Genomic DNA, 27,924 nt, shown 5'->3' with positions numbered 1-27,924 from the left:
AATTATCCTGGGGGCCAGAAGTTCTGATCCATGGCAGAAGAATCAATACTCTCGGGACCTTCCCAAATGCTACCCGATTCCCTGGCCCTCAGCCCAAGCCTACATCGGGAAGGGCTTGAAGATCTGTATTTCTGTCAGGGCCAGCCATGAGCGGCTAGATGGCACATCCTCTTGAGTTTCTCTTGCTTTTATGTAACTTGAAACAGATTTGAAGATTTGAAGTGAATGTAGCCCTCCATTAATGTTGCATCTCTGCCTTGTGACTAGACTGCTATTCATTCCACTGGTTTATTTGGTAAGAAATCCTTGAACAGGTGCACAGTCCCCAATTACAGCACTGTTTCTACAGGGAAATAAGATCCACTTTATGACAACATGATTTATGATACAGCCACCAGAACACATTGTGTCAAAAGGCAATGTCTGCTTATGCCAAATGCTTCTAGTAAAAGTCTTTCCATCAGCTAGAAAAGCAGACTTCAAAAAAGAGCAGTAAACTGTTTTCCCTGTGCTTCTCCTTAGCTGGGCACCCTCAGCTCTTCTCATTCCTTTTCCCAAACAATTTGCATTTAGATGTGATTATACTTTCATGGAGAAGGACATCACGCATGGTAACTGGGAGGGTCAGCAGAAAGGAGGAAGATGCTCAGCAATCGGTGTTGACACCATGGCTGCAACATAACACCAGCAGCGAGGATGGTGCACACCAGGCAGTGTTCTGTTCTGTTGTGCTCAGGGTCACCATGAGTCAGCACCAGCTCCACATCACCTCACAAAACAATGCCTTCGTTCTTAAAAATAGGCCCTGATGTCTTGACTCACTGCTGGTGTTTTGTGTGGTTCACCTTTCATAGCAAGGCAGGCAGAAATCAGTGAATACCTGGAAATGGACTCATTCCCCAACCCCACACTTTATTTTATGAGAAGTTTCCAAGGCACTCACCTGAATGCGTCCCTGGGGGCAGCCACTTTGCTTTTATGCACGTAACAGACTGTCTGCCCTGCTATGTCCATCTGGCTGAAGCTTGCAATGGGGACTCCAGGGTAGCGGAGGTATTCAACTTGGCCATACCGTGGCGGGGAGGTAATGACATAGAGGAGTTCCTCAGGCTTGTCTGTTCCATCCACAGCAAGGAGACTGCTGGTTGTCAAGATACCTCTGTCTCCTTCAGACACCACGAGGGGCTTTGCATGGATGACAATATTACCTGTGTGGCAGAAGAGCTTGTGGTCAAGGGCCATGTGAAAGGTGGCATTGATGAAGGGAAAGGTTAAAGACAAAGACGTGTGTGTATCTTCTAGGAGGTATATGGGTTTTGTTCTTATATTTAGAAGGAGTCCTGGTGGTACAGTGGTTCAGTGCCTGGTTGCTAAATGAAAGTTCAGAAGTTCGAATCTACCAGTGGCTCTGTAAGAGAATAACCTTGGAATCAACTCCCATAAAGATTACAGCCAAGAAAACTCTATGGGACAGTTCTATTCTGTTACAGGGGGTCTCAGTGAGTTGAAATCAACATGACAGCACCTCACCTCATAGCCACTACAACTTATGAATCAAGACTAAGAGGTTCAATATCCCAAAACAAAAATGAGTGAAGTAAATGTCATTTCTATATCTTAAAAATGCAAATAGTCAGTATCATTTTTAAAACATACTCAGTCTCATGAGGAAATTTAAAAATGCAAATAAAATACCAAGAAGGCACCACTTTAGAGCAGTGGTTCTCAAGTGGGGCTATTTTGTCCCTTCGGTGGACATTTAATAATGTTTGATGACATATTTGGTTATCGTAACTGGGGTTTGCTCCTGGCTTTTAGTCGGTAATGGCCAGGGGTGCTGCTAAATGTTCCCCAATGCACAAGAAAACGCCCCACACTGAGAATTATCTGTTCTAATGTGTCAATAGTGCCAACATCAAGAAATCTTATGTTAGATGATACAACTGTTCTTTTTGGTTAACACTTCTATCTCAAAATACTATGCAAATTAAGCCCTATTGTTGTTGTTAATGCCTTCAAGTCAGTTCCAACCCATAGGGACCCTGTAAAGGGTTTCTGAGGAATGGCTGGTGAGCTTGAACTGCCAACCTTATGGTTCAAACCAACTTTGCAGTCCAGTGCATTAACCCACAGCATCATGCCAGGACTCCATTGTTGTTGTTGTGAAGTGCCATAGAATCGATTCCGACCCATATCGACCCTGCATAGGGTTTCCAAGGAGCGACTGGTGAGCTTGAACCACCGAGCTAGTAGTTCAAACGGCTTTGCAGTCTGGCACATTAACTCACAGCGCCACACCAGGACTCCATAAGCCATCTTAATTTTAAGACAAAACCCGAGCCCCAGATGCTACAGAGCGAAGCAAGATGAAAAGATCAAGGGAGTAAGACTGAGATAGGCTGAGGAAACACAAAAGCACTCCTGAGAGGTTTCCCCAGGAGCAGAAGACAGCCTGAGGGGACAGCAGGCAGCTGCTTCTGCCTCCATGCAGTCTCACAGGACTGCCAGTGCAGTGAAGGGTTAGCCACCATAGACAACATCCTTCTAAACGCCTCTCAATGGGCTCCATGTTGCTTTAGCCGTTGTGCAAATCAGAAGATACAGTAAAATGGGAAGGCCTTAAGTTATTTCTAAAACCTGCTGTGCAGACGAGTCCTACCCAGTAGGACTACCCTGTATGGTTTCCAAGGCTGTCAAATTTTGTGGAAGCTGACGCCAATCTCTTTCTCCTATGGAGCGGCTGATGGATTCAAACTGCTGAACTTTGTGGTAACAGTCCAATGTCTAACCCAATATTAAATAAGTTGGCATACATTTTTTTAAAAACGCACCTGAAATAGGAGTTTTATTGCACTTAAACATCCAATTTAGCTCAGAGCTTTTTGAAATAATGAAAATAACAAATGAATTGTCATTCTATTCTCAAGAATCTCAGAGATCCCAGGCAACACAGACCCTGAGCAAGAGGTAGGGGTCATTAAGTTGATCGTGAATGTTAAGAGTTTTCAGGAAAAAGAGGAAGGAAGCAGTGAACATTTGTTAAAGGCTATGCCAGCTCACTTCTAATTATGTAAGTTGGTCCTTATTAACCTTGGTAGAATATACGTTTACCTTTTCCCATGTCTTTGATGGTGATTTGCAAGTCAAATATTGGTGACCTGTTGTCACCATCCCACAGGTAGAAGGTGAAGCTGTCTCTGTTCTGGGAATCCACTGCCCCAGTGTGTCTGTATCTCAGCATGTTCATATCCACTTCCTCCTGCGTGCACTTCATGCCTTGGTAGAGCCGGACCCAGTCCCTCCCTATCTGAAAGGTACCAGAATTAGTCAGCTGCCTAGGAAGTTGTTTTAGTAGGCATGTTCCATAGTCCCCAGAGTCTCCAACATAAGCAATAATTTAGGAAAAGTCCACAGTCTACTTTTTGACATTTTACCTTGTTTTCCTTTCCAAAGCTGGGGGAGGGGAGCAAGATATATACTAAACAATTTCAGACCCTGGGGAAACACTAGCTTCAACCAAAAGTATTTTTTCCTAAGTCATGTGGCAATTTAATGCTATTGCTACCAGTACCGACTCAATGGCACCTAACAACAACAAGGTATTTATCATAAGCAATCATAGTTGATTGAATATTCTAATTAATGACAACAGCTGGGTAATCTAGCTGCTGAAATAGGCTCCTTAAAAAATTAAACATCTATCTTTTAGGTTCGCTGTAGTTTTTTTGGTGTTTTTTTTGCAGTTCATGTCATTATACAACTAATCAAACTCGTATTTTCAAACTGGCGATTGTCTGAAGGAGGTGAGACAAAACAGAATGGATACATCTAACATCTACTTCCAGCCGTACTACCTCAAACCCCTTAAAAGCTTCAAAATCCCTATTGTGCCCCACATTTATATACTAAGTCAGCCAAAAAGATAAGCTGCACAGACCACATTTTATTGTTTAGCTGAATCTCTTAGAAACAAGGTGTATTCCACTCAGGACTTAGTGCAGGAACTGAGACATTTTCAATTAAAATAGGGTCTTATGCTGGAAGGGGAGGGGTGCAGAAAACTGAGCATATTCGAAAATATAATAATTATCTGTATATGCTCAATAACCCTACAGCTATTCTCTGGAGGTACATAACTTTCCCTGACAATAGCTCATAAAAGTCATTTGGCATAATTCAAGAATTTTTAAAAAATTACATGATATTCTCTTGTGCTTTTCCTATCTGGTTTAAGAAACTACCACAGAAATTTAAATCATTGACGTTCTATTTCCCTGATGCATTATTCCACAAGCTCCCATTTCCGGGTTAAGTAGCTTTTTGCCAACTCTAATGGATTAACATTATGTCATTTGGTTTCCCTGGGTGATACAAAGCACTAAGCACTCAACAACCAAACCAAAAGCTTGGTGGTTCAAACCCACCCAAAGGCACTTAGAAAGAAAGGGCTAACAGTTTGTTTCAGAAAGGTCACAGTTTTGAAAACCCTATGGAGAGGTTCTACCCTATAACCCAAGAGTCAGAATCAAACTCAGCGGCAACTGGTTTGATCTCATTTATTATGTAATTGATTTGATAAACTTTCCTCCTCTTTACTACTTTTGGCTGGCTGATATTTATAGACAGGTTATGTTCTGCCCTGTATTCACTGGGTGAACATTAATTACATTGCAATATTTAAGCACATTTCTTGTTTCCATCACAAATTCTATTTGCAAATATAATTTTTAAAACAGATTCCCTTTCAGGTTTTAAGCTGGACAGCCTATAATTCCATTGAACTTGTATCCAAAACGTGAACTTTGACTTGAGAAAAATCATGTGAAGACCCCAAAGAAATAAAAGGTGAGGAAGGCAAAGAACAGCCAATAAGAAAACAGGGCCTCAGGGGGGTCCAGGACTGAGGGCCTAGTCCCTGGTCTGGGAGAGACTCGAGGAACTCCTAGCGAGCTGCAAGAGAACTATGTGGGTCCATACTTGGAAGCTGGGTCCATCTGGAGTCTCACATATCCAAACACTTCTGTCCTCAAGCCACACAAATGTGTACGTTTCCACTGTGTTTTTCATTACTCTTTGAGATGCAGTAAGGCCACAGCTGTATCTCCATTCAAATCAGTGACTGCTCTTCATCATTCTGATTCTCTGTGGTGCCTATAGTCTAAGACTATCAAGCTGATTCACACAGACTGAATCCTTGCCACTCTTTAGGGCTGTGTCTACATTCGATTAAAAGTTAAGTGTTTCAATCAAATAATCATGTTGGGATGATTGGTGATTGTTGTCACTAGTCTTAACCTACCATTGAAATAAACGCTTTTGACTGATTACTCAAGTGACCTTCCCAAGTGACTGATTTATAATTTGGGTTCATCTAATCCTCGGGCATCAAGCACACAGTGTGAATCAGACCAAAATGTTGCTATTCCAGACTGAAGTGGGACAACAAGATGCCATCAGAATACAGCGCAAGCTGTTGGAAGTTAGCAACAGGACCCAGGTGTCTCTACCTCCAGTAGTTTCCATGCTTATTTGCTTGCCATGAAAGCAAATAATTTCCAGAACACACAGAGATCCAGGAATGTCAACCTTTTACATCATGGATTCAACTGTGGCAGTTGTTAAGAATCTGACAATGACACCGTGACGTTTCCTCCAGATGCTTACTTTTTGATTGAAGACTCTGCCCATTCAAACCTTAACATGAGTTTTCTGGTGCCCCAAGGAGGAGGGGGGAATGGAGAAGAAAGGCAGCAACTTTTTGATGTTTAGGATCATCTCAGATGTGATAGAGAACATTTTGCTGTTTCCCTGGAGAAGAAATAAGGATTAGCCCCACTTTGGGCTGAAGACAAGAACTGGAACAAAAAATAAAGAACTAGAAAGATGCTCACTGATAAACACTCTAAAAGACAGGGGGAGAAATGGCCCTGGGGTTACTGCCCACAACGCCAAGGAGCACAGATGGCTGTTGGGGAATTCAGGGCAGAAGATGAATGCAAAAGGCATCAAGATTTTCATAGTCCTTAGAATATTTTGGAATTTAGCACACACAGAGAGAATTGGTAGGCCTGTAAGAGTTTAATAACTGAGATGATTTCAAAGGAAGCTGGATTCTCATGCAAAACCAGACAACTTGCTTTCTTCCCTAAACTCTCCACTCCTCAGAAGTTTAGTATAATCCTCAGGATGTGAGACAGGAAGCAATGGAGAACCTTAAGACTGGGTGAATGTACCCTGAGTTGATTAAGAAATTTTAGAAGGCTGTTACTTCACCCTGAATTGGGAAAAGCAGATGTTTCTACTTCTGAGCAAAATATGGATATTAGAAACTAAATTCAGTTGTAGAAATTCGTATATTGAGAAAATGTATACTTGTTTCGAAAAATGAAAATGAAGAGGCCACTTACCTTAAGCTGAAGTTGCCCATTTTGGGGAAGCCTTTCAAAGAAATAGTCAATCTTTTCTCTGGGTGAGTCTTCATCTGTGGCTGAAAGAACAGCACCAGAAAGAATGCGGGTTTCCCCCATAGACATCACAATTTCTGCCTTCCTACGGAAAAAGAAGGCCTGAGTTGATATGAAATAGAAGTTTTATTGGTTTTGCAAAGGGGCACTTATAATGACTACCGCCGCTTCCCAGCCTCAAATAATTAGGGATGGTATGTGGTGCGCTAGGATCGGCACTGGACTGCTAACTACAAGGTCAGTGATTTAAACTCTCCAGCTGCTCCTCGGAAACCCTATACAGGGTCACTATGACTTGGACCCAACTAGACAGTATCTAGCAACAATAATTCACTATCCAAACTACTGAAAACAATGTGACATATGCTCTGTTTCACTCTGCAAAACAAAGTCCATAAGACATTGAGAGAGCAGCAAAGAAAATGGTACAAGCTTGTTGTCATGTGCCATCGAGTAGGTTCACTATGACGCAGTTGGGGGGTTTGAACTGCAGACCTTATGATTAGTGGCCCAGTGCTTATCCTACAGCACCATACCAGGAGTCCTATAAGAACTCGTTCACAACTAACTAAAGCTTTTATAACACAGTCAAGTAATTACAGAGCTAATTTAAGAATTATTAAGGAGAGGCTATAGCAACATCTATACCAAAGGTTCTAGATGCCCAAGTTAAGACAGATGGGGACTGTGGAGGATTCACTTCTCTCTAGAGATGCCCAGCACATTGGACCTAACATTCCAGACCTCACAGAATTGTATAGGACATCTGACAAGAGAGTCTCAATGTGTCTTACTTGCTCAGCTTTGGTTTCTGGTCATTAACAGGGGTGACTTCTACTGAAATGGTTTTAAGAATTTTATGTTTCCCATCTGACAACTGGATTGTGAAATCGTCAACATAGTTCTCAGAGTCATCGTGTACATACAGCAACCTCATTCCTGGGAGGAGGTACAAGAGAGAGAAAGTAAGAAGGTCTTTCTTATGTAAAAACCATCCCAACACACGCCACAGAGTGGGAGAAAATGTTAGCAAGTTATTTCTCTGATAAGGGTCTAGTATCTAGAATATATAAAGAACTCTTACAGCCCAATACGAAAAGGCAAATAATGCAATTTAAAAATGAGTAAAGATTTGAGTAGCCATTTCTCTCTCCAAAGAAGATGTAACAATAGATACAAATGATCAATAAGCCCATGAAAAGATGCTCATTGGTTATTAAAAAACAAAACAAAACAAACTCACTGCCTTCACGTCCATTCTTACTCATAGCAACCCTATATATGGTTTCCAAGTCTGTAAATCTTTATAGCAGCAGACAGCCTTATCTTTCTCCCTCAGAGCAGCTGGTGGGTTTGAACTACCAGTCTATGGTCAGCAGTCCAACACCTAACCTACAGTACCATCGGAGCTCCTCAGTCATTAGGGAATGCAAGTCAAAACCAAATAATATATCATCTCTAGGCCACTATGATAGGAGACCTGGTGGTGCAGTAGGAGAAGCAGTGGCCTGCCAACTGCAAGGTCGGCAGCTCAAACCCTCCAGCTGCTCCTCAGGGGGAAGATGCGTCTTTCTGCTTCCGTAAAGATTTACCCTGTACACGGTGTCGTTGTGAGTCAGAATCAACTTGATAGCAATGGATGCAGTTTAGTTTTTATTAGTTGGTGTTGCTTCTCCTAATAGGATAGTTATGGATTTAAAAAATAGACAATGAAAGTGGATAAATTAAAACACTAATATGAGAGGAATTGAAAAAGTTCATGGAAAAATTCCATAATCTTTTACTTCCATTTTCTACAAACTTTCTCACCTCACACAATGTTGGTAGGAATGTAATGGTGTAGCTGCTTTGGAAAAGTTTGGCATTTTCTCAAAATGTTAAACAAAGAAATACCATATTACCCAGCAATTCCACTCCTAGGTAAAATACCCAAGATAAATGAAAGCATGTTTATATAAAAACTCATGCATGGATGGTTTCTGCAGTATTATTCATAAAAGTCAGAAAATGGAAGCAACCCAACTGTCTATCAACTGATGAAGGGGTAGATAAAATATGGTGTATCTCTATAATGGAATAGTAATTCAGCTAGTAATGAAACATCATAGGGGTCCTGGTGAGGTGCTATACAATAAGCAATGGACTGCTAACTGCAAGGTCAGTGATTCAAACCTCCTAGCCACTCCTCTGAAACCCTATTCAGGGCTGCTATGAGTCGGAACCAACTGATGGCACTTAAAAACAATAAGGAGTAATGAAACATGCTATAAAATGAATGAAACTTGAAAACATTTTGCTAAATAAAAGAAATCTGTCACAAAAGACCAACTATTCTATTTATATGAACCATCCAGAAGGGCAAATCTGCAAAGATAGAAAGTAGGTTAGTGGTTGCCTGGCACTGTGGCAAGGGAGGAATAGGACACTGAAAATGGTAGAGTTTCTTCAGAGGTAATGAAAATGTTCTAAAATTGATTGTGGTAAAATCATAATAATAAAATTCTGTGAATATGCTGAAAAATTAACTTGCGTGCATTAATGGGTCGATTCTGTAGCATATAAATATTCCTTTATATGTGGTTCAGGGTTCTAGCGCCATTCCCTGAGCCTGCTTAGTCCAATATTCTGTGTTGTTGGTAATGGAGCTCCTCACTGCATATCTACCTGGTCCGCCATCTTTGAGAACTACTTCTATTTAAGATGTAAGATGCTTATAATAATTGATTCGAAAAATAGAATATTCAATATGTTTGAGTGTGTGGGAATATGTGAGAATATACAAAAGCAAAGTTTAAAAAAGTATAGTTATAATAAATGAGAAGTGAAAATCTAACCTCTGAGAAATTTTACCAAAAACTAAACAAAGTATTCATTTATGTGAATGTTGTTAAGTGCCATTGAGTTGGTTCCAAATCATAGAGACCCTGTGCAGAGCTTCCAAGGAGCGGCTGGCAAGTTTGAACCACCGACCTTGTGATTCAAACCAATCTTGTTCTGCAGTGCCACATTGTTCTGCAGTGCCACATCAGGATTCCAATTTATGTGAATCGTTTTTCTTTAAATAACCAGATAGTCCAAACTTTATCAAATGGTATTTGCTAACCCTAAAATAATGAATAAATGTTAATTTTTTAAAAACTGGCTATGAGTGTAAACTTTAAATTGTTATTCCTTTTTATTTTGCCTCAAAATAAAAAAAATTTTTAATCATATTTATAACAACCCATTCTATTTTTGCCACACACTATTAATTATTTCATAACACCATCATTTAGATCTCAGAATTACTTCTTTTCAACTTATACAAATTAAGAAAGAGATGAACTAGTTTCCCCAGATTCACATGTAAGATGGCGTAGTGCAACTGTTGCAAAAGAAACTGAGGCAGAGAGCTAATTAGGGGAAAGAATGGAAAGGCAGCACAAAAACTGTTGAACAATTGTGAAGACGAGGCAAGTACAGGTGGGGGATGTGGGGGCATCAAGGAAGAAGAGAGTTCCTGAGGAGTTCCTAGTAGATTCGAACTGCTGACCTTCTAGAACTGCATAAGTTAAGTTAGGTTAAGTGCTGTTCAGTCGGTTCCAACTCATAGCGACCCTGCACAGGTTTTCCAAGGAGCAGCTGGTGGGTTTGCTTGTGGTTCAAACCACCTTGTGATCTAGTGTTTTACCCCACAGCACCATCCCGGGACTCCAAGACTCGAACCACATCTGCTTTCCACATTTAGAAAAGTCCTTTTACTATATGGAAAAATGGCATGAGATCGTTTTTTAAAAAGAATCATTAACTAATTCAGGCTGCTATTCTGATGTGTCATTTCCCTAAAGAGCAAATCATCTTCTCAGAGAATAATGAGTTATTGTGTGTGGTTCTTTGTTACAGAAGTGGAACTTTTGGCAGACGAATCTACGATCTCAGTAGTTCTGAAAAGCATGGGAAGCGGGAGCTGAAATATCAACAATTCTAAGTATCTTTAATGAGATTCTACAAATGAAATAAAACAAGTTATTTACTTTCCCAATACCCATTAATTCTCGCTGGGGCCTCCTACCCTGTGTTAATCCAGAATCTGGAGGCAATCATTATATAAATGGTAAATGAATAATGTCCATGAATGCTATTTCTTCACCTCCTATTTCCGTCATCTATCATATTTTCTGGGTTAAATGAATAAATCATGAGCAATAACAAACAAATAGATGTGGAACATGACATACCAGGCTTGAGAAGTTCCAGGGAGAAGTTGTGGACAAGTTGATGGTTCTGGTTAGAGCTTGCTGGAGGCTTATACTGAGGGAGGCCCTCAGCAAACACACAGAGGAGAAGGCCATGGTGAGGTTGCTGAGTGACAGTGAACAGCAAGGCGTCCTTAGGAACATCGAGATCAGCAGCACTGATAGAAGAGCCCAGCTCTTTCATCTGACCCTCATAGACCTAAACAAGAACAAGCCCCAAGAGTCATCTGCGCTCACTCAGTCACATCTGCCCAAGAAGAATCATTGTAAGATATCCTACTTCACATTTTTCCATGAGATTTGCTTGTAACCAGTCTAGAAAGAAATTGCTGGGTTAAGATAAACTTAAAAGAAAAAAAAGAAACTTTAATGTGCCTGCATTTTCCCCCTACTGATTTCAAAGCACTTTATTTTCATGAAAAGCAAAATGTATATATTGTTCATAATTTAAAGTTTGGGGGAAAATTAATCATATGAAAGGTTACTTTCTGGAAACTACAAATAATTCCAGATGTAAAACTGAATCTAGAGTCTTTACATTCAGATCCTAATCTGTTATTTTATCCTTCAGCACCTCTCTGCTTTCACAATTCCTGTATTTCTTAGAAAGATGTGGTGTAGCACCGTAGAATAAGCACTTGACCTCAAGGTCAGTTTGAACTGCAAGGCCAGTGGTTCAAACTCACCAGTCGCTCCTCAGAAACCCTATTTATGATCACTATGAGTTGGAACCAACTCAATGGCATTTAGCAACATCAATATTTCTTATAAATATCTGGTATGCAATCTGGAAGTAGAAGAAAGGGAGGTTGCTATATCTTATTTTTATTACCACAGTAAAAAAACAAAAAACTTCTGAGTTTAAACTGCAATTCACAAAAATTGAGAGGGATATGTCTGGAAGTATTGTAGTGTAGATTTTAATTCAGGGCCCTCATCTCTACTCAACACCTTCAATTTTACTGAACTATTCTTCCTACCCCCTCTCCACAGCCCACTTCCAGTTTCATATTTTAAGCTCAAAGAGAGCTGGCTGTTTTTCACATCATGTAGGAGCTGGTCACCCCGAGTGAGAAGATATAGTACTGTGTAGTCTTGGCCTTTTTTCCTACTATTATTTATGAGAATAAGGAAAACAAGACATGCTCCAGCTTCCTATTTGAAATATGACAAGATCTAAATAAGTAAAGCTTATAAATGCAATGCATGCTTGGGAACTGTGATGTATAAGTTCCTATGCTACATGCAGAGGAACTCAAATATCCTCAAGAGCCATCAAACCCAGTGAGAGGAGATGTTAAAGGCCTGTCTATCATGAACTAGGATGCAGTTCTTTACCACGGTCTTGGTGCGGACCAGCTCATTACTGGATGCATTATAGACAACATCAATGATTCTTGTTTACAGAGTGAATACTCAGAGTCCCACAATGCACTGCCTCTGAGCCACAAGAAGGGAGCCAAACTGACTCCTGAAGAGGAAGAAATATTAAACAAAAAGTGATCAAGGAAAATTCAGAAAAAATATGATGAAAGGAGGAAGAATGCAAAAATCAGCAGTCTTCTGGAAGAGCAGTTCCAGAGGACAAGCTTCTTGTGTGCATCACTTGAAGCCCAGGCCAGTGTGGCTGCGCAGATGGCTGTGTGGTAGAGGGCAAGGAGCTGGAGTGCCATCTGAGGGAAATCAAGGCCCAGAAAGGCTTTAATTTTCTACAGAATCTTAACAGAATATGAGAGCCAGCCTAGAACTACCTGAGGGGTGGGGGCTTAAAGATCAGCTACTGCCTCTCTTCTCCCACTGGTACATGGTTTTCCTCCCTCACATCCATCATCTGAACTGAAGATTCTATGGGAAAGAAACCCAACAACTATAATGCAAAGAAGAAAACATCTAGAGTTGCTTGTTGTTGTTGTTGTTAAGTGCCGTCGAGTCAGTTCCGACCCATAGCGACCCTGTACAGGGTTTCCGAGGGTGCAGATAAACAAGAAACACAAAAGGGGAGAGGAGACCAGGAGACTAGAGATGTCCTCATGGATGCAGGCCATTTATGCCTTGAAGAACATAGCTGGTTTACGATAGCAAAAATGCACATTCTTGTTTAACTTCTCCTATTGATGCTTAAGGAAATTCGCCAACAACCACCTTTTACTGACTTGGCCTAACAGAGAATCACTGGGCTAAAGCGCTGGTTTTCTTTTATCTGGCCCACCATCTTAAAGATTAAGGAGAATCATAGTTTATTCCACAATGATATACTTAAAATCATCCTCAATGGCAACTTGCTTTCCCCCTCAAACTTTTAAATCCTGTTGTACTTCTACTTCTTCATAGAATTTGGGACTCCCTGACTCATTGAATACAACCTTTCTCATTTGTTGTTGTTAGGTGCCATCGAGTCAGTTCTGCCTAATACCGACCCTATCCACAACAGAACAAAACACTGCACAGTCCTGGGCCAACATCACAGTCATTGCTATGCCTGAACCCATAGCTTCCACCACTGTTGGGGGGTCTTCCTCTTTTTCTCAGACCCTCCACTTTACCAAACATGATATCCTTCCCCAGGGACTGGTCCCTCTTGATAACAAATCCTAAGTATGAGAGATGAAGTCTGGTCATCCTGGCTTCCAAGGTATACTCTGGTTGTACTTCTTCCAATACAGATCTGTTAGTTCTTCTGGTACTTTTAATATTCTACTCCAACACCATAGCTCAACTGCATGGTCTTCTTTATTCACTGTACAACTTTCACATGCATATTTCTCATTTGGCTATTTTGCATGCATATTTCTATTTGGAACATAGTAAATTAACTCACAAGATGATTGGAGAATTTTATTGAAGAAAATTATGAAGCTCTTTTTTTTCCAGATCTAATTATTCATTAATTATGACCAAAAAAAAGTTCAGACCAAATACACACAAAATATTTGGAAGAGATTATAAGAGCGTGAACTAAAATATCAAGAATTTTTACAGCACTATTTGATGGAAGCCCAATTATCTGCAAAATAAATAAATTTTCTCAGAAGAAGGAAAAATAAATATGGCAATTTAAAAAATCAACTGAAGCTTACAATAATCTCTGCCAATAACACATGGGGCTCCATATCATTTTTTCCTTCAATAGCTTCTTTAAGGAACAAACAGGGAACAAGCATGATTACTTTCCGAGAAGAGCAAAGGACAATCTGCTGATTGACTAATTATGTAAGAGACTCAACCCCTAGACAGGTACAAGAGAAGAGAGACATGCAAAGAAGGAATAATTTGTAGATTTCACACACACACCCCCATCATAAGTACTGAAGGATTCTCCAGAAAAACCATGTACCAGTGGGAGAAGAGAAGCAGTAGCTGATTGGTAAGCCCCACCCCTCAGATAGTTCTAGGATGGCTCTCATATACTGTTAAGATTCCGTTGAAAATTAAAGCCAAATTATGATTTCTTGCAATTAAAACTGAATCACTTTTAGTGGAAAAGAAGGCAAAATAATACTTTAAAAACAGTTAATACTTGCATTAGTCAATTTTGTAAGGAATAATTCGGGTCTTGAAAAAATTCATTGAGGAATTTCATTATCTTTCCATTCCATTTTTCCATGAACTTGTCGAAGTCCCTCATATAACAACTATAGTAACATTAATAGCATAGTAGTATTAATAGTAGTAATAATGGCACCTATTCATTAAGGAGCTCTGGTAGCGTAGTGGTTACGAATCGGGCTGCGAGCCTTAAGGTCAGCAGTTCGAAACTACCAGCCACTCCGCGGGAGAAAGATGAGGCTTTCTACTCCCGTAAAGATTTACACCCTCGGAAACCCTGTACAGGGTCGCTATGGGTCGGAACTGACTCGACGGCACTTAACAACAACAACAACAACAATTCATTAAGGGGCTACTCTGTGCCTCCCCATTTTGATTATCATGGCTACCCCCTTAGGGAAGATTTGATGCAAAATTTTCAAATAAGGAAACAAAAGCACAGAGAGAAATAATTTGTTCAGGACCTGCGAAACATTGAATTATTTAATGTCACTTCAATTTATAGTCTTTGTAAACTCCCACCAAACGATTTTTTCTTGATGGATCTGGGAAAGAGAAGGTGAGGTATTATATGATTCAGTTGTGAATGATTGTTAACAGGGTTTATTGTGATTGTAAGAACTTGAAACTCTAACGCGGGTAAACAAGCCATCTCAGAAGCCAGAGTGGGGATCTTCTGATCATCAAAGAAGAAGAGCCAGGAATGGAGCATGTTATTGGAACCAGTGATCCCTGCACACTGAGCCTCCTCAACCAGGGACCAGAAAGATGTGGCACCCGAGGAGTGGCAGCAGAACCAAGAGTGAGCGCACAAAACGGCACTGAGATTCCCAGTCCAGAGGGAACATAAAACTGAGCGCCTATGAGCATGAGGCTTGCTTGCAGATTGAGGTGCCTCCAGGCACTTAATTGGGGAGCTAGGTTTGCTGATACATGAGCTAGAGCTGAGAACCTTTGAGCCAAGGCTTACAGCAAAGTGGAGTGTCCTTTGGGCATTTATCAGCAGTCCTGAACAAGCTTTGTAGCATTGCTGAGCAAGGCAGAGGCCAGACCAAGGGGCTGAAGGCCAGAGAGAGGCCTGCCTGTGGGTATGGCAGAGGACCATCTCTCCTGACTGAAAGCACTGTCTGATCCTGAATCTATAACTTGTTAACTTCCCTAGGAAACCCCGTAACTGTGAGTACTGAGCCTGACTTCTGTGTGACCATTACAATGAATTACCGAATGTAGCTCAGTGCAGAGGGCTATCAGAGGAATGGTTGGTGCCATGGTGTGGTACTGCTGGATAAGCACTGGACTGCTAACCACAAGGCTGCTGTTCAAACTCACCAGTAGCTCCTTGGAAAACCCTATCTAGGGTTGCACTGAACACTAACAATGATATAAATAGTAAAGGGCAGCCCAAGTCTAATCCTAAAGTCGGTGCTCATTCACTTTAGTCAAAATTTCCTGGAGTGGCGTTGTGGGCTAATGCATCAGACTGCAAAGTCATTTGAACTGCAAGGTCGGTGGTTCAAGTTCACCAGCTGCTCCTTGGAAACCCTATTCAGGGTTGCTATGGGTCGGAATCAACTCAACGGCACTTCAGAACACACACACACACACACACACACACAGATTATGTAACCATACATATAGAAATGTTTAAAGAATTGTTGTTGCTAAGTGCCACTGAGTAGGTTCCAACTCATAATGACCCTGCATAGGGTTTCCAAGGAGCAGCTGGTGGTTCAGTGCTGATCCGACAGCATCACACCAGGGCTCCTGATATGGAAAGATTTCCAAACAACATAATTAAGTTTTTTTAAAAAAGTGCCCCAACACAAACCAAACCTACTGTCATCGATTGGATTCTGACTCACTTAGTGAGCTAAGCTATGGTCTACTAACTGCAAGGTCAACAGTTCAAACCTAAGAGTTACTCGATGCAGCAAGCTGACTGCTCCCCTGAAGGTTTAGAGCCTCAAAAACCCTGTGGAACAATTCTACTTTGTTCTATAGGGTTTCTACGAGTCAGGAAAAAAATGTACAGAACAGAATAATAGATACCGTAACATCCAGAAAATCATACACACACAGACACACATACACATTACTGGCATGTGCACAATTGATATTGTGGAAAGAATGACTAAAAGCTCAAACTTTGGAAAGTGACTAATGATCGGGCTGTTAAAGAGGAAAACTTCATATTTCACATACCGCATGTTTCTCAACAGTCAAATTTGTTTGTTGTTGTTGTTAAGTGCTGTTGAGTCCATTCTGACTTGTAGTGACCCTATATAGGGTTTCCAAGGAACTGCTTTGTGGGTTTGAACCACCAACCTTGTAGTAGCAGTTAGCCACGCACATATATATACCTTTAGAGTTAACCAGTGTTACCTGAGGAGTTGTATATATGGACCATTTTAAATACATAACTATTTTTTTATTATTACATGTTATTGTATTAAACACGCCAGACTGCAAAGCTGTTTAAACTGCAAGGTTGGTGGTTCAAGCACACCAGCTGTTCCTTGGAAACCCTATACAGGGTTGCTATGGGTTGGAAATGACTTAATGGCACTTAACAACAATGACAATTGTATTAAAATATTTTTTAAAACAGCATTAAGACGAATGGTTCAAATTGTAGTTTTCCCATCTCATATCTTTATAGGTATGAGCAAGATGCCTTCAGTTTCTGAATTAAGGATCTCTGCCAGTATAGGAAGGAACCCAGGTGGCACTGTGGGCTAAAACATTGGTCTGCTAACTGACAGGTCAGTTCCTTGGGAGAAAGACGAGGCTGCCTGCTCCCCTAAAGGTTTATAGTCTCAGAAACACTAGCTAGGGTTACTTCTGTTGTTGTTACGTGCTGTTGAGTTGGTTATGACTCATAGTGACCTTGTATAGGATTTCCAAGGCTTTAAATCTTCGAGGGAGCAGAAAGTCTCATCTTTCTCCCATGGCGGCTGGTGGGCTCAAACCACAGACCTTGTGGTTTGCAGCCCAGTGCTTATTGTATGGGTAAGTTAGAAAGCAGACCTGTTAGCAGTGGGTTTGGTTTGGGTGGATTTGGGCCATTATGTCATTAGCTACCAGCTACAGTCAGACTGCCTGAGTGCAAATCCTAATGTGTCACTTCCAAGCTCTGTGATTTAAATCACTCCATTAATAGGAATAATAATACACCCACCCTAAAGTCCACTGTGAGGATTAAATGCAAATACATGTAAAGAGCTTGGAACAGTACCTACAACCTGGTAAGTGCTCCATCTACGTCAGCAATTCTTACTACCTTTACTATCATCATGATTATTAAAATGATATATTCCAAGTGACTGCATTACACGATGCTCCTTACCAACCTAATGTATTAAGTGCGCATTTACCTATGCAACTATTGTTGTTGTTAAGTGCTGTTGAGTTGATTCCCATCCATAGTAACTCTATATAGGGTTTCCAAGGAGCAGCTGGTGAGCTTGAACCACAGACCTTGCAGTTCCAACGACTTTGCAATCTGAAGCATTAACCCACAGCGCCACACCAGTACCCCACAATGCAACCAGACTAGGTGAAAATCAAAACCACCCAATGACAAGAGAGAAATTGAACAGGTGGATTCTTCTCTTACAGTAATATTCTGCACTACGAAGTCAGGAGCTTCATCATTTGTGGGGTTGATTCTAACATAAAATGGTATCTCCGAGGAGCGTCGTTTCCCATCTGTGACGTACACCATGAACTGGTCGGCAGTTGGTTCGACCCTCTGATGCTTGGATTGTACGTAGTTAATGTGCAGTGCCTTTATGTCTCTCCACTGGAATGAAGCTAGAGTACACCAAGATGCAACAGGTAAGTAAGAAAACAGTTTTCTGAAGCGACTGGTCCCAAATCCTTAACCCAATAACCTATTCTCCAGCAAATAGGTTTTGTCGTGGCAGCTGACATATGTATCACCTCTCAGGGGTTGCTTTAATGATTTCTAACTGTCAGCATAAAAACAGAGATCCGCACATCGTAAGGAAAGATTAAAATGTGCTTGAAGAACAGAGGCGATCGCCGCTAAAGAGGATGTGTAGGGATTTCCCGGCCACTCTTCTCTACGGCACTTAACAACAACAACTTCAGATACCTGGAATGAATGTCAGAGGGACCTTCGCTTGATTAAAACCATTGCTTCTGCATCAACAGTTCTTGTGGAGCTTGGAGAAAAAGGGACCAGCTCTTTCACATTGAGAGGTCCAGCAACAAGAGCTGGCCCATCATCTCCCTACTCGATCAAGCAACTAACTATATTGAGTAGACTTAGCTAACCCACTGCTTGGTATTTTGACATTGCCTTAAATAAAAAGAGAAGGGGGGGAAAAAAAGCTCTACATTGAGTATGAGGTTCCATAAGAAATTGGGTAACTTTTAATGCAGTTCATCTTAAATTCAGCAACTCCCATATTTAAAATATGCATCAAATGGTAATTTGGAGAAGCATTTACTTCTAACTGTGAATGTTTCTGCACCGTACCATTTAAGGCATAGCTATTTTACCTCTAGAATATTATCTTTACAAGTATCTATTTTACTTCCAGCCATTCCATGGGAGAAAGATGAGGCTTTCTGTTCCTGTAAAGATTTACAGCCTCAGAAGCCCTATGTAGGGCCGCTATGAGTGGGAACCTACTCCATCCACACCACCACCATCACCATTTTATTTCTAAAGCATTATTTTTGTTGTTGTTACTGTTAAGTGCTGTCGAGTTGGTTCCTGTATAGGGTTTCCAAGGAGCAACTAGTGGGTTTGAACAGCCTACCTGTAGGAATATCTATTTTACCTCTAAGAGTCCTGGTGTGGCGCTATGTATGAGTTAATGCACTGGACTGCAAGATCAATTTGAACTGCAAGGTTGGAGGTTCAAGCTCACCAGTCGCTCCTTGGAAACCCTACACAGGGTCACTGTGAGTCAGAACTGACTCGACAGCACTAAACATTGACAACAACATTTTGCTTATAAAGTATTAAGTTTAGAAGATTTTGGTTTTGTTTCATCTAAAATCCAAGAGCTATTTAGGTATCTGAGTCACATTTTAGTTTCAAAACTAATGCCATCTATGTCAACATTTCAGGCTTTCTCTCTGTTAGGCCCACAGTATATTTATCAATATTTTCCATCAATACCTATTAAAAATGCTAAAACAACATGAGAATGAATCCTTGTCAGCCCCCACCTGATCTATTCTACCACATTACTCTGTGTTGCTTTGCGGGCCTTTTAAAGACATTTCCTGAAGTTTATTCTCCGAGTTTTCGTAAGTAAATGTCCCTTTATTTTTTATAGTAAGTTTACATGCATTGAGAAATGAATAATAACTGAATAAATAAATCTAATTCTAAGGAATCAATTATGAGACTAATTCCCTGATGTGTGTGGTACTTTCACACATGGTTAAAGCCCTTATCCAGTCATTAAACACGCTGCAGTCAGTTAGATCCACAGACACAGGTGAGTCATTACCCATCTTGAAGCCAGCACTTACCTATACTTATGCCCATATTGCTTTTTTCAAAGCCTGCGGAAGGCAGTATGTTCTCAATGTAACCAAACTGGGGAGGAGAAACCAAAACAAACTCCAAGTCATCTGCTGCAGTATCAGGGTCCTTGGCAGACAAATGGTTAATGGTTACCACTGCTGAGAAACCCTCATCTACAAGGAACATGGTACCTGCACAAAAATAACACGGTTATGACTTAGCATGGGATCCTCACATCAGAATAAGAAGGACAAAGGGAGTGACTGAAATGCCAAATCAGAGAAGTCTCCCATATGCAAATACACTTCCATGAGAGATGTTCATTTCCTTTGGCACAATTCTCCTTACAGTGTAAATATTCACTAGAAATGGTGGAATTTAATTTGACTTATGGAATTACATTTTTCCCCCTAATACAAGCAGCCAGACCACAATGGAAAGACAACAGAAATGCTAAATGCTTTAGTACAGTCCTTCATTCATTCTCAAGAAACCCTGATTTCCCTTGTGTGCCTATAGAAGTGACATATGGAAATTAGAATTGCCAAACTGTTTTAATGATAAGCAACTCAGTGTAGTTTATGTACTCTTCAAGATCAGTTGTTACCTCTGTTTGTCAGAGTTAATTGCCTGAGAGCTTTTATGAATTGCTCACAATGAATATTTTGTTTCATTCCTTGGTGCTTAATTATTCTGCTGGGACAATGCTTCCTTTCCAGAACATTGCTTGGGAGATAGTTTGCAAATTACAATAGCATCCATACATATGCTTGTGGGTTGTTTTTTATTTTTCTGAGACAGAACAAATATATAATGCCTGTGAAGAAGTGACTTTCTGAAAGTTAAATATCTAGTCACGTATTGCTTAATGTCCAGGATCTATTCTGTGAAATAGGACACTATATGATTTGGACGTTGTGTGAACATGTTTAAATCGTGAGCAGTAGCATTTACTGATTTGCTACCTTCATGTTGTTTAATAATTTGGTTTCACTTCCAAATCGATATTTCTCCGTTGCCTCTTGTTGCGGCAATCACTAGCACTGGTTCTGGTGCATTGGGGAGTCATCGTGGTAATATGTTCCAAAGACAATTTAACAGAGAAATAACACTGCAACATTCCAGAAACATATGATATACAAGATTGGATACTGCCGCCTATGAGTCAAAGCAGACACTATTACACAGTATATGCTTCATTTGTAAGTAGCGAAGGTTCATATTAACATAATGATAGAAATTCCACTGCATACGGAAACAGTTGTGCGGCGGTTTATTATGACTATCAAGACATATGTATTACAGGTTATATTTGTACTTGGAGTCCTCGTGTGGTGCTGTCGGATAAGCACTGGATCATAAAGGTCGGTTTGAACCAAAGGTCAGCAGTTCAAACACACCAGCCGCTTCTCAGAAATCCTACATGGGGTCCCTACAAGTTGGAAATGACTCAGTGGCACTTCTTAACAACAACGTATTTGGCCACTGAATGCCTGGCCACGCAGTCACTTTGTATACAAGTTGTTGTCAAGTGCCATCAAGTCGGTTCTGACTCAGAGACCCTGTATAGGGTTTCTGAGGAGCAGCTGGTGAGCTTGAACCTCCCACCTAGTGGTTCAAACCAACTTTGCAGTCCAGCTCATTGACCCACAGTGCCACATCAGGACTCCTTGTATACAAGAGACCTGAGAAGCTCTTCTGTAATCTCTCTTACTCCCATTCTCCAGTCAGGATTTCTGAACTCTGTTATGTCCTTATGAATCCAAAGATGTACATGCAGTTGGATACTGATGTTCTATAGCACCTGACTGTATTTAAGTGGTCTCCCTGGTACTTATTCTGTTCTAATAGATATTATGGAGAAAATAAATCACTCTCTCAACCAGAAGGTAAATAGTATTTCCCCATGGGGAGCATGGTAGCACTGTAGGATAAATATTGGACTAGGAACTACAAGGTCAGTGGTTCAAGCCCATCAGTTGCTCCATGGAAGAAAGATGAGGCTTTCTGCTCCCACAAAGAGTTATAGCCTCAGAAATCCTATACAGGGTTGTTATGAATCAGAACTGATTCAACAGCAACAAGTGAAATAAAAACAGACTATTTGAAGATCCTATTGTTGTCCTCCTCCCAACACACACAGACCCCAATCCATACAGAATTACCTAAATTTTCAAGTAACTAAATTCTTTCACTCACAGACTGGGGATTTCCTACAAATATGTGTTGAAGCATTTATTCGCGCAATTCCATAGGACAGTTTCCTATTTTGATTCTATGTAAACTAAGTTATTTTCATTAAATAACAGCAGTGACCCTAAGGGAGGCATTAGGACTTTAAAACAGAAAAAGTCATTTTCACCGATAGCAATTGAAGGTGGCTGGTTGTCTACTGGATGTACAGAGACGCTGAGGTTGTACACTGGAAAGGATTCATGAAGAGGAACAGATGAATGGGGGCCACTGTAACAGCAGCCAGTCATGACAGGGCCAGCGTGTCCATCCGAAACCACCAATGTAATGGTGTCAAAGCAGGGCATCAGGCCGATCTCACCACCTGGAAGACACAACTCTAGTTAAAGCCTGACTAAAAAAAACCAAAACCAAATAGAATACCAAAATGGACTCTATTCATACCTTTCCTCCAAATTTAGAATGGCAAAGCAAAGGATCAATGTAGACAAAAACCAATTTCATGACAATGGAATTAAATACAGCCATGAAACAAATGCAAAACTACTTGCCTATCTGTTGCCTCTGGTGAAATCACTGCCAACAATCTATCATCACCTGGAGGGGAAAAATGGGGCTAACAGGGGTCTGTCAGTTCACAAATGAACCAGGGAGAAGCAAGAAGTTGACAAGTGATGGTTTTATTCTTCCCTGTTAATTGCCTAGCGTTAGGGCCAACAGTCAGCTCAAGGCAGAAGGTGCCCCTGTCATCTGTTTGCATTAATCACCTTAAAGGAACGACCCTCTACTACAGAGCTGTGATGAGACGCAGAATACACATGAAATACAAAGATAATACTCATTTTGGACACGTCTTTCAATATTTTCCTCTACTTACTAATCAAGATGTTTTAAAAAGAAAAAAGGCAAGACTGTCTGGAAAAGCAGTGGCATGCATTGTAGTTTTCTTCTTTTTGATCCTATGAGATAACTCAGATCCTAACAAATCCTCGTGCTACAAAATAGATTTGAAAATTGTTGTTAAGTGCCTTCAAGTTGGTTCCAACTCATAGCGACCCTGTATACAGTTTCTGAGGAATGGCTGTTGGATTTGAACCACCGACCTTGCAGATGAAACCGACCTTGTGGTTAAGTGTTCACACCAGGACTCTAATTTGAAAAATATTATTTCAAAATGTTGCCTTCCATTTTCAAATGAATCCTTAGCTGTGGGATTCCCTCAGCTCCATCCCCATTGCTAGAAATCTTTATGTCTCTTCAACTAAAAAAAAATTATTTTAATTTTAATAGCTCCTATTTCCTGTACTTCTCACTTGACTTTACATGCCAAGTCACACTTCCTGTCTAGAGTTTATCATTTAAACTAGATGGAATAGTAACAAGAGTCCCACAATCATTAAGCACTTGGCTGCTAACTGAAAGGTTGACAGTGTGGTCTCTTCCAGTGGCTCTTCGGTAGAAAGACCAGGTGATTTGCTGCCATAGGATTACAGCCTAGAAAACTCTATGGGGCAGCTCCACTTTGTCATATAGGGTCACTGTGATTCCAAAATCCACTCAATGGCAACTAACAACAACAACGGAAAAGTAAGTAACTAGGAAATTATAAGAGTGTAATAAAAGCTAGCTAGAGAAGACTGGAGTCCTGGTGTGGGGTTACAGGACAAGTACTGGATGGCTAACAACAAGGTGGGCAGTTCAAACCCACTAGTCACTCCTCAGAAACCATATACCGGGTTGCTATGAGTTAGAACCAATTAGACGGTACTTAGTAACAGAGGAAGGCTGGAGTCCTGGTGTGGCATTATAGGATAAGCACTAGACTGCTGATCCCAAGGTCAGTGGTTCAAACCCACCAATCACTCCTCAGAAAGCCTATGCAGGGTCTCTATGAGTCAGAACTGAGTTGATGGCACTTCACAACAACAGAGGAAGACTCCAGCATTGTTACTTAGGAAGTGTCCCCACCTGGTCTTCAGAAGATGTGCGCAGAGGAACTGTGATGTGTGTATGAATTACTGTGTCACACTGCAGTCCTCGGAGCATGATGGATTTTTGCCTATTTCAGTTAAAAGCCCGTCACGGCAGGATCTAGATTAGACTCTTTTCTAGCCCCACAGAGCCTACTGCTGAGACTTACAGATATCAGATGCAGAGTTCATGTATCATATTTTTAGTTGAACATTTCACATGAGGAACAAATACCACAGTATAATGAAAGGATAGAAATGTAAGCATGGTGCTAAGAAACAAGTCTTTGCTATGTACCTAAGCTTCATTCACCACTGTTACGTGCCATGGACAAGTCATACACAGTTTGCTTTTCAGGAACCCAAAAAACAGATCAGATACTTCTTGTTGTTGTTGTTCAATGCTGTAGAGTCGATTCCTACCCACAGCAACCCTGTATAGGGTTTCCAAGGAGTAGCTGGTGACCTTGAACCACTGACCTTGCTTAGGAGCTATTAACCAATAGACTTTTAAAGCTAATGCTGTTACTATCTTAGGGAGTTAACTTCAGATATTTTTATTATGATTGGTAGATCCATAGGCTAGGATGGAAGGAAGCATGGTGGCACAGTGGTTAAATGTTGAGATGCTCACTGAAAGGTCGGAGGTTTGAACCCACCAGACACTGCATGGAAGGAAGCTGTGGCAATCTGCTTCTGAAAAGATTTACAGACTTGGGACTGCTACGGATGGAGCAGTTCTACATTATCTGACAAAGTTGGTGTGAGTTGTAATTGACTAGATGGTTAATGGGTTTTAGTTTGGGTTAAGATCCCTGGTAACACTACGGTTAAGCACTTGACTGCTAACTGGTAATACAGATTGCTGGTTTGAACCCACCTGACGGTTCTGCAGGAGAAAGACCGAACAATCTGCTTCTATAAAGATTATATGCTAGAAAGCCCTATGGGGCAGTTCTATTCTATCAAGTGAGCTCACTAAGAGTCTGAATTGACTCAGGGGCACACAACAAGATATGATAGTCAAAGAAAGGCTTCAATGGACGACAACAGAGACAAGGAGAATCCCAACTTGAACTGGAAGTTTATGTGGCAATGCCAGGAACAGAACAGCATGCCGTACCTTCCCTTCCTCCATTCTTTGAACTCTATTATAATACCAGGCTCAGAAAGACTTCCAAACATGGTGATCATATTGGAAAATGAGGGTACAGGCTGCTGCTCCGGTTACTTTTTAATGGAAACGAGCTTTCAGAGCATTAGATTATGGCAGCCTGTGGTGCGCAATGGAGTATCAGAAGCTCTGTGTTGCTTGCATTCTGTCACCCATGCTAGCCATGATGCTGGCAGCATTTACCTGTGTGTGTGTACGTCACAGCCCCTGAGATAACGTCTTCCTGAAAGAACCGATCCGTTACAACTCCAGCGTTCTTCACCACTCCATGCTGAGGTTTCTGAGCAATCGTAAACATCAACCTTGAGTCATCGCTGTCCACATCAGTAGCAAAAATGTATTCGGAGGTGATGACCACCTCTCCACCCTCCGAGCACTGCATCATGGGGAGTAGGTCAGCCTTCAGCACTGGTGGCTCGTCATTTACAGGCAATACCTAGGTGGGGACGGGGGGGGGGGGGGGGGAGCAGGAGGGGGGAAAGTGCATGTTTTCAAGAAAAAGAAAGAAATGACAAATTGCCTAAAGGGTATCCCATAGCTCATAGTCAGAACGACAGGTACTTTCTATCTTCCAGACACATGAAACAATAGCTGTGGAATTTGGCCAAACAGCCTACATCTTCTAACTTTCCCCATACGAGCCATCTTACAAAAAACGGCCCATGTGGGAGGCATTTTAGGTAGGAATGGGACGGTATGGTTATGTTTTGGGACTCAGAAGTCTCATTTGTTTCTAGACAGACAAAATATAAATGCAATATAAAGCTTGCTTCACCAAAACCCCTGTTCTCCTTCATTAAATTCACACATATTCTAGAGGAAATCTGGTCCTTGTGGTCCAATGCATTTACATTTACCACATCAAAGTTATTTTTATTTCAAATTACTTGGTGATTACAAAGCTTTCCTCCACCCTCAACTTCCTGCCACCCAGGAAGTTATTCTGGCCTGCACAAGAAGCAGCAGCTGCATTTCAAACATTTGAGTCACATGTGCAACCACATAAGCATTTAATCAATGCCAGGTTTTAATGTGACAAAATGTCTTTCCCTCACGGTCATGGAAATAAATTTCCAAGTAGAAAGAAAAGCAACTTTAATTTAAAAACATGGTGCAGAAAGGTTTAAGAGCATGTCATTTAAACAGGAATGAAAGGGAGTCCTCCTCTGACTTCACACCCACAGTTATTGAGTATGTGCTATAAGTTCTTTTGTCAAGTTTGGCCTTGGACATATATTTCCTTCCTCCATACTGGAGCCAGGGAGTCCTGGTATGGCGCTGTGGGTTAATACACAAGACTGCAAAGTCGTTTTGAACTGCGGTTCAAGCTTACCAGATGCTCCTCAGAAACTCTATATAGGGTCGCTATGGGTCGGAACCGACTCGACGGCACTTAACAACAACATACTTGGGCCAAAGTGACGTTATTACAGTGTGACTTTCAAGTCGCTGCCTTTGGTAATCTTCAGTGACTTCCTAGAGCTTGTCTCAGACTTCCCGAGCCTTAGTTCATGCTCTGGGCTGTTTCTGTCACCTCCTCTAGTCTCATTCCAGCACACCACAAGGCCCCATCTCTGAACCTCTGCTTCGTCTCTCTTCCTCAAGCCTGGTACGTTCTTTGGCTGACTCCCCCTTCACATGCCAGTTTCCTGTGGATTCCTTAGGGACTCCTTCCTGGACCACTTTGAAAGCCTTCTGTCATTTACTCTCTTTTAGCACCTTGTTTATTTGTAGAACACATCCAAATCTTAATTAATTGTTTTGGTGGCAACATGCCTGTAAAGCTGACCTGTGAATTCTGGAAGAACAGAAATACTGATTGTCTTGTTCATCAAGATATTCCAAACCTAGCCTAGATGTGGCACCTGTTAAATATTTGTTGAATAAATGAGCGAACAAAGGTAAATATTTGTATATGGCCTGGTTACCCTACAACAAATATACATGGAGTTATGCTGCACCTTTCTTTGATGGGAGAGAGGGAAGGCCCGGGTGTAAGTATTCAAAGGTTAAAATCAACAACACAGCTCTCTAGTCTATTTTCTCTTGGCTTCTTAGGAAACAAGATCTTTGTTCAGGTCCTAGGAGTGCGTTCATGTCTTATTGTTCTTGGTTCTGTCTATGAAATCTCACCAATAAATTCGATGATGGCAATCTTGCATAAATTCAAAAAGTCTCCGTTTACAACTGAACAATAAAGTTTTAAAACAATAGAATCATGGACATTACTCTTACATAAAAAAATTTGTAAGTACTTGTTCACAAATTGGCGATTTCTCTGAAAGACCATGTCTGTTGTTTAAATATTAACCAGAGAGAGAATGTTTCCACTTAATTCTCTGAACATTGTCAGCAATGGGAAGATGAACTCGGATGGAAGGTAAGGTGGATTTTCCTCCTGAAACTTGCTTTTTAGAGTAAAATAATAATTCAGAAAAGCTTTCTCTATAGCCAATCAACACAAAATTTCACCTTAGGGGGCAGTTAGTTTGTTAATGGAGGAGAAACAAACAGCTCAGCAAAGGAGGTTGTGAATAGACACACAACTTAACCAACATAAACCATTTACCACTACTAATAGTCCTGGTACTTTGGTAGCACAGTGGTTACGAATTGGGCTGCTAACCTCAGGAACAGCAGTTCAAAACTACCAACTGTTCCGGGGGAGAAAGAAGAGGCTTTCTGCTCCCGTAAAGATTTATAGCCTCGGAAACTCTATACAGGGTTGCTGTGAGACGGAACCGACTCCATGGCACATAACTTCCACCACCACCAATAGTCCTGGTGTGGCCCAGTAGGGTAAGAGCAGCAGTTCAAACACACCAGCTACTCC

At 41.0% G+C, this 27,924-nt stretch overlaps 1 protein-coding gene across 1 annotated transcript in view; it reads right to left on the bottom strand.

The window, feature by feature from the left end:
- Positions 1–27,924, bottom strand: part of FREM1 (FRAS1 related extracellular matrix 1) — a 173,100-nt gene that overhangs the window by 70,453 nt on the left and 74,723 nt on the right. Inside the window, exons 15-23 of the mRNA XM_006864507.1 lie at positions 25,275–25,527; positions 22,117–22,311; positions 19,760–19,945; positions 17,862–18,058; positions 10,682–10,898; positions 7,259–7,403; positions 6,408–6,549; positions 3,112–3,307; positions 944–1,208 (exon numbers count right to left, since the gene is read on the bottom strand). Coding sequence (XP_006864569.1) covers positions 944–1,208; positions 3,112–3,307; positions 6,408–6,549; positions 7,259–7,403; positions 10,682–10,898; positions 17,862–18,058; positions 19,760–19,945; positions 22,117–22,311; positions 25,275–25,527 — 1,796 coding nt within the window. The remainder of the gene's footprint in view (positions 1–943; positions 1,209–3,111; positions 3,308–6,407; positions 6,550–7,258; positions 7,404–10,681; positions 10,899–17,861; positions 18,059–19,759; positions 19,946–22,116; positions 22,312–25,274; positions 25,528–27,924) is intronic.

The sequence above is a fragment of the Chrysochloris asiatica genome, unplaced genomic scaffold (assembly GCF_000296735.1).
Source record: "Chrysochloris asiatica unplaced genomic scaffold, ChrAsi1.0 scaffold00065, whole genome shotgun sequence".
NCBI classification, from domain to species: Eukaryota; Metazoa; Chordata; class Mammalia; order Afrosoricida; family Chrysochloridae; genus Chrysochloris; species Chrysochloris asiatica.
This window is presented reverse-complemented; position numbering and strand designations above follow the sequence as displayed.